Genomic DNA, 7,993 nt, shown 5'->3' with positions numbered 1-7,993 from the left:
CACGTTTTTTTTTTTACACGGATTCTTCTGGAACCAATCTCCGTGTAAAAACAGACTTAGGTGTATTTGTATAGTTGTTCTTGAATGCAACTATATATTATATAGTTATATATAAAAAAATATTTATAATTCACTGTGAATGAATAATAAAGCATTTTAAATAATTAGAATAATACCTTAAATTAATTTAACAAGTTGCTTCAGGAACAAATATTTTTTTGACCGCACCATAAATATTAAACACAAAATTTAATTTTTTGCTTCCGACTTTAGCTATAAAGTATACCTGAAGGTCCAGAATCCCAAATTTCAGTTGGAAAATATATTTTTTGTCTTTTATATGTGAAATTACTGTTTCTATATTCCGTAAAAAAAACTAAGTCATGTTAAAAAAATTAAATTGATAAAACAACAAAACTTGATATGAAATATATTATTGGATGATATAGGGTGGGTCGATTTGTATGGGACAAAAAAAGTCCGATATAAGTACGAAAACAACGGTCTGGCAGGTTTCAGTCCTGCACATCATGGTCGACCAGCCGTTTGAAAGTGTAAAAAACACTCAAAAATTAAACTTGTTCATGTAAGCTTCAAATGTAATTTATTCGTTGAGAAGTTCAAAAATCAAACTGCCAGACCATCCATATTTATCTATGGAGGTAAGAGGGCATCCATTAATCACGTGATCAAGAATTTTTGTACCTCCCCTCCCGCTTGGAGATACGTGATGATACTCAAAATTATATTTTGGTACTTTCTCCTCCCCCACCATACTTTACGTATATTTTTAGTTACGAGAAAAAATGGTAAATTATTTGATTTTTTAACTTCCCGTAGAGTAAGTTATAGTAATCGCAAAAAAATCGAAATTGAAAATTTTTAGATATATTTAGGTTTCAGAAGTTTCTAAACATTTTGGCATACCTTAAAAAAAATGAATGTGGGTGTGTGTGTACGCGGATACAAATTTTCGTCGACGATTTTGCGAACACGGATCAACCGGTGTGAATAATTCAAAAAACATTCGATTCCTGCTAATAAGGAGACGTTCTGATTAGTTTTTGGCAAAGACAGGTCTATTGTTTCGTAGATACGGGGCAAAAAGTGCCAAAAATGGTATTTTAGTTTTTGAGACAACGAAGCATTCGATTTAAATAATTCAAAGAACATTTTACTTGTATTGACGAAATAAACAACTGGTACAATTTTTGTAAAGAAAGATTTAATGTTTCGGGAGATTTAATAAAAAAAAAGTAAAAAATAATGCCATTTGACGGTCAAAAATGAACATTAGACATACGAGGTCTGTTCAAAAAGTACCCGGAATTATAGTTTTTTCAAAAAAATATTTATTTATTCGTCTACATTAATGTGGTCCCCTTCAAAGTAGTCCCCCCCAGATATAATACACTTATGCCAGCGTTTTTTCCAATTTTCGAAGCACCCTTGATATTCACTTTTTGATATGTCCTTGAGCACTCTCAGCGATTCGGCCTTTATTTCTTCAATCGAGGAAAACCGCCGTCCTTTCATGGGTCTCTTCAACTTAGGGAATAGGAAAAAGTCACACGGAGCCATATCTGGTGAATATGGAGGTTGGGGCATGACTACGGTATTGTTTTTGGCCAAAAAATTACGAACAAGCAACGACGAGTGAGCAGGTGCGTTATCGTGGTGCAACAGCCATGAATTGTTTTTCCATAAATCGGAGCGTTTTTTTCGGATTGCTTCACGCAAACGTCGCATCACTTCAAGGTAATACTCCTTATTAACCGTACGACCTTGTGGTAAGAACTCTTGATGCACTATGCCGTTATAATCAAAGAAAACAGTAAGCAAAACCTTGACATTCGATCGAACTTGACGTGTTTTTTTCGGTCTTGGCTCACCTGGGCTCTTCCATTGGGACGATTGGGCAGACTCACCATAGGCTTTTTGTAACATTTCACACACTTTGTTACACTTTATTTCATTTTTTACGCAAAATTTAATACAAATTCTTTGACTTTTCAATTCTTCCATTGTAAAAATCGCCGAGCTCAGAAAAACACGTCGAACCTTAGCGACTACCACAGACAAAGTAAACAGTGAATATAGCTGAAAATTTCCTCATACTTTAGGGGCATGTATACCAACACAATAAAAAAAAATTTTGACAATCAGACACTCCAGACCCGCGAAATTTAAAAATTCCGGGTACTTTTTGAACACACCTCGTATGTATATGTATTATCAGATATTTTATAAAGAATATAATAATAAGTACAAATTCTGTGTACATTTATATAGGTTCCGTACCAATGTTTACATGTTAAGGTGCTTCTCACCTAACGAACGAGCATGAACAAGCAAGAATATACGTACCAGAACGAACGGCAACGAGCATAGTGTGGAAGCCACAACGAATACGAACGAACACCAGCAAATATAGCGAGCAATGTTCTGGTGCGCCACACCTAGCAAACGAGCACGATCGAACATGGATTTTGACATGCGCGTGGGTCGCTTTTGTTAGAATATTTTAGTCTGCGCATATTATTCATCATGTTCGTTCGTGTTCGTTCGTTAGGTGTGGAAGCACCTTTCCGCAACTTGTCGGTACATCAAAGAAAATTGTTCGTTCATGTTTGAACTCGTATGCTCGTATGTGCAGTGTACCATGAATGTAGACAAACATTTTTCTTATTTGATGTTAATATATATTAACTGCATTAGTCCTGCATTAGTTTATGTTGTGACTATTAAAAGATATTGCTGTTATTGACCAATTTTGTGAATTTGATCACTTTAAATAATTTTTCTCTTTCCCGCCACTTTAAATAATAAAACTGACGTTCCACGGTACATCCTCGAACAAAGAAGATGTAAGCCTTCACTGCTTTGAGGCGTTTGTTCAAGTTCGTTTGAAATGATTCGCCTTCGTTCGTGTTCGTGTTTGTTCTTCTTTCTATTTTCTTGTTCGTCATGTTTGTTCGTGCTTGTTCGTTGGGTGAGGCGGCACCTTTAGCGACAACGAGCTTTGATATTTCGACTCCAAACCAGCTATGCAGCGTGATTGCTTAAAAAAAAGATAAAATTTTAGAAAAAAATCAAAATACAGAAAAGTATCAAAATATAAAAAAATCAAATGTTTCAAAAAAGTTTTTTTTTTTAAATTTCAAAATTTCTCAAAAATCTAATTTTTTCAAAGTTTTGCAAAGTTTTTTTTAATAATTTAGTTTTAGGTGCGGAAAGTTCTAGAAATTTACCTAAAGGCACGATGTCATGCACCACTAGTTTGAAAATATTTGGATTTAAAAATAAAAATCAAGTAAAAAATAAATACACGTGATGATGCACATCTACACTTTTTTTATCTATGGAGTAGATTTTCCAAAGAGTTCGTTTGTACGACTAAAGTCCGATATGATGACAGTTCTTAAATTTATCTGTCATTCCATGCAATCAGACATAACCTTTCTTGTCAATGTAGAATAATATTGTACAAATTGATACAAATCAAGTCATGAATCATTTCTGAATATGATAATTAATATAAATGTGCATTGAAAAGTTGTATTAAACATGTCGAAGATGGAAATACTTAAGCTCTACAAGATGATTTTACGTGAATCACAGAAAATATCAGCTTATAATTATAGGTTATACACTTATTTAACACAACCACGTTTAGAATTGATAGATAAATAAATTTATATTTAAAATTTACAGAATGTATGCCATACGCAGAGTTCGAGATGCTTTTAGAGAAAATAAAAATCTAACCGACAAAAAATCTATTGATTTGCAATTGCAGTTTGGTGCAAAGAATTTAGAAATCATAAAAAGACAGGTAATAATTTTTTATTTATGAATAGAATTACTAAATAACCTATCTATTTTCAAACATATTCAGATAACAACTGATTAAATAGTTAAGAAATTAAAAATATCATTTTATGAATAATGGTGCAAGCATTATTTTAAACAAATGATCATTTTTTACATATACACCACCCTGCAAAAGTTTGGACTCAATTAGGAAAATCGGTTTGAACTCACTTAGGAAAATCCTTGTCTTTTTTATTTATCACTTTATTCATAATTTTCAGACAGTTTGATGTAACAGATTCGTTGAGAATTACATTCAATTTACAAGTTAAAAACATTTACATGTGATATTTTTAAATTGGAATTTAAAGTGGAAAAAACGAAAAAAATCAATCCAGCCGTTTTTCATCAATATGTTGGCCTTTTGATTTGATGATGGCTCCACAAATTATTAATTGATGATGCATCGAGTAAAAGTTCATTTGAGTTCAAAAAATAGTTAATGTAATTCAAAGTGATAATTTGTAACATTTTACAATATCTCAAAAATTAACATATTTCATATATAATAAATAAATGAGAACTTAAAGGAAACATTCAAAAATCATTCTTAACATGTTTTTTCTATATCAATATGTACATTAAACTGTCTGAGGAGAACGATAAATAAAGTGATGAAAAAAATCAAAGTGGGTCCAAACTTTCGCAGGGTAGTGTATATCAATATTAGATAACTAATATACTTGCATATTTTGCATCCTTCTAATAAAAGTACATTTTTAGAATTGGATCAAATACTGTAATTGTAATTACAGCAATTAACCATTGTGTAATACAAAATATGTGCAACAAGTATACGTCATCATTAAAATTATGACTAAAATTTAGAGGAAAAAAAAGCTATTTGAGTGCATGATGAAAGGAAAAAAAAAAAGAGTGCGCGTAAGGATCACACGCGATTGAAGTAAAACTTTTAATATTGTATGAGTAGGCAATTAAGATAAAAAAACATCATATTTGAATTTTAAAAATCATCTTTTAATAATCATATAACATCAATAATAATAAGATCTCCTGAGCATCGGCACAGCTGTCCTACTGATATTAAGAGTTTGAATATGATGTGAAGCTTTCTTCCTAATTTTGTTACCTATCTTACCGGGAAATTCAAACCATAAACGTAGAAGTTCATCATTATCGCCACGTTCTATGTACACTAATTTTCCCACACAACCATTAGCTAAGCCATCACTTACATCAATATTAGTTGTTATTATGTAAAATTTATTCAGAACTAAAATTATTTCATACGGCAAAGCCGTAATGCTGCTGACGAATGTATGATTGTTGATCTGTCGCATGGCAACCTACACAAATATCCGTGGCAGTAGATATTATTTTGTCTTCAACGAGATTCAATATAAATTTATTATATTCCATGGCACATTTATTCTCTAAGAAAAGTCTTATTCCATGAGGACATAATTCAGCAACCTCTTCTTTTGTAAAAAAAACGTGATTCAATTAATGCAAGTTCATATAGGGTTTAGCGGGTTTAGCGCTCGACTTACGCATGCCATGACGGGAGTGGATACTCGCGACATCAGCGCTTACGGCGTCGTAGTGTTCAACTACACGTTGGCATTTTCGTTGCATTTGTACGGATTTACACCCGTGTCGCGCCTAAAAATTTTTACACCCATATCGCGCCTAAAGAAGTTTTACTTCAATAATTTTTATATTCAAATTTAACTTTTAATTTTGAGCATAATATTGGGGATGATTTTATATATCCACTTTTGTGAATATAAATTGTGATTTATGAAAATAACAAGACGGTTTTGTATATGATAGTAACATTAAAAATACGATTTTCCGGTTTCAAATAAAATGCTTTTATATCATTTCTTTATAGTGTTAACCTAATTCACAATTTATCTTTTGTTATTTTGCTGTTCTTGGATAGTTTATGTTAAGAAATAGATAAAATTATAAATCATAAAACTGTTTAATATTTTTGAAAATAAAAGAAATAATTTTCATAAATATGAACTAATAGTTCTAAAATCAATGTGCAGTAATATGCATTGAATCGTCAAAATACTGTGTTATAAAGTACTTATACATTCACTCCCAAATACAAAATAAACAAACATCTAATAACTAGATTGTGATAAGAACATAATAATAAATTCAATTACATGTAATAATATATTGTTGAAAAATGTTTTATTACAAAAATTATGTTAAACTTGTGTGTTTCGAATTAATTGTTTATTGCCAATATAATTTACAAACTCATTGATATTTACTATCTATTTAAAGCATATATATATATATATATATATATATAATAAAATTTTGTGATATGAGTGGAACGAATATTGAATGTTAAATATGAACAATACTCAGGTGATAGAAATATAAAACACTCACTGAGTGTTGTATTGTTCATATTTAACATTTGATATATATATATATATATATATATATATATATATATATATATATATATGAAATAAATAAAAATAGTTCAGTCTTTTCTTGAAATTCTAATCATGTTCTTATTTATTTGCAGGCACTGATAGGAAATATGTTCGATAGTACGAAGCTAGTAATAGAAAAATAATTAATGGTGTAGTATCTATAGTTATGATATTTTAATTTCGGCAAGTATTTTGAGGTTTGTAAATATAGAATAATCATATTGGTAGTATAATCCTGATTTATGAAGAACATCAATATTATATTTAGATATTTTGCTTAAAAATAGTTTGTTATTCATGAAATATTTTATATCATGTAAAATTTTGATAAAATATTTTGTTATGAATGCTTTATATGCATTATTATATAGTTTTTTGATGATTATGATATTATATGAATAGAATGTTTTAAAAGATATTGTTAAGATGAATTTTATTACAAAACTTTGTATGGATTCATGATATTATTTGGATCCATCATATTTTTTATTTGTTTCATGAGGTTCAAGGAAACTTCATCCTTGCTGTAGTGAATATATTCTCTTTTTCGAAATCCAATACCATGCTCAGCACTAATACTGCCTTTGTATTTTGATACAAACTCATAAACATAGGGCTCTATCTTGTCCACAACTTCTTGATTAAATTTTGGAAGCACTATGTTCAAGTGTATATTGCCATCACCTGAGATGAATATTAATTGTTGTTAATTTAGTAATTAGATAACTTGACATTATATATGAATATATATATATATATATATATATATATATATATTAATAAATAATTCACACAAATTGAATAAATCCGCAAATACAGGATGGCATTTTATGTGGAATTGTAGGGGATACGTTTCAAGGTGACAAAATGAAGAAAAATAAATATTGTTGAGAACTATAATGTAATATACATTATCTTAAGTATAACAGATTCCATAATAAAATTAGTTAGTATCAAATCTAACATTGATATAAAACTTTATATTAATTACAATAATATATTAAAACAAGGGTCAATTTATAAAAGTTTTATATTAATGTTAGATATGGTACTAAACTTATTACCAACTAATTTTAATATGGGATCGGTTATATACTTAGACTGTTATGATTGCATATCACATAATAGTTCTCACTGAGAACTTCTCAGCTATATATAAAGCAAAAATAACTTTTAATTATAGTTCTTGTACATTTTGATTAATTATATTGAAGCTAAGGCAATGGTTTGAAAAACTTGGTAATATTATTTTGCTTCCTTATTTCAAACTAATACTTAATAGTCACATCAGCAATTTGCCTTTTAAAATAAGACTTTCCATATACGGACCAATGTCTGTATAGAAAACGCACAGTTCATTTTTAGTTCTTCACTAACATTTTTCTAATGATATGTCACGTTTCTATTGCTTGTAGAAGCAATTGAAGTGAATTGCTCTTCTTGAATGGACTTATCTTCATTGGAAAAAGATTTATTGTCATTAGAGTCAAATTTTACTAAAAGTATATTTTATTCATCTAGTGATAAATAAGGTTGTTTTCATTCTATTGGTTTGCATTCTCAATAACACCGATAGCTGCGAAGACGACCAGGCCAAGGCTTGCTTATTTATTTATTTATTTATTAGGCTTATGTCAAAGTTTTTTTTATTAATTCAAAATGACTGCATTTACAAAGGATTTTGGGTACGATAC

The 7,993-nt window shown here is 29.6% G+C and overlaps 2 protein-coding genes across 2 annotated transcripts in view; one reads left to right on the top strand and one right to left on the bottom strand.

Annotated features, from left to right (window-relative positions):
• The first annotated feature begins 3,447 nt into the window (after window positions 1-3,447).
• LOC113368128 (LYR motif-containing protein 4-like) lies at window positions 3,448-6,544 on the top strand. Its single transcript, XM_026609690.1, has 3 exons — window positions 3,448-3,644; window positions 3,715-3,835; window positions 6,392-6,544. The coding sequence occupies exons 1-3, from the start codon at window positions 3,568-3,570 to the stop codon at window positions 6,440-6,442; spliced, it is 249 nt and encodes an 82-aa protein (XP_026465475.1). The 5' UTR covers window positions 3,448-3,567; the 3' UTR covers window positions 6,443-6,544.
• A 191-nt stretch (window positions 6,545-6,735) lies between these two features.
• The window catches only part of LOC113367308 (D-2-hydroxyglutarate dehydrogenase, mitochondrial-like), a 29,199-nt gene continuing 27,941 nt past the window's right edge, over window positions 6,736-7,993 (bottom strand). The window contains exon 9 of the mRNA XM_026608922.1: window positions 6,736-6,983. Within this exon, the coding sequence (XP_026464707.1) occupies window positions 6,736-6,983 (248 nt within the window). The remainder of the gene's footprint in view (window positions 6,984-7,993) is intronic.

The sequence above is a fragment of the Ctenocephalides felis genome, unplaced genomic scaffold (genome assembly GCF_003426905.1).
Source record: "Ctenocephalides felis isolate EL2017-DRISC unplaced genomic scaffold, ASM342690v1 CF-g0.4_SCAFFOLD_01170, whole genome shotgun sequence".
Lineage (NCBI taxonomy): Eukaryota > Metazoa > Arthropoda > Insecta > Siphonaptera > Pulicidae > Ctenocephalides > Ctenocephalides felis.
This window is presented reverse-complemented; position numbering and strand designations above follow the sequence as displayed.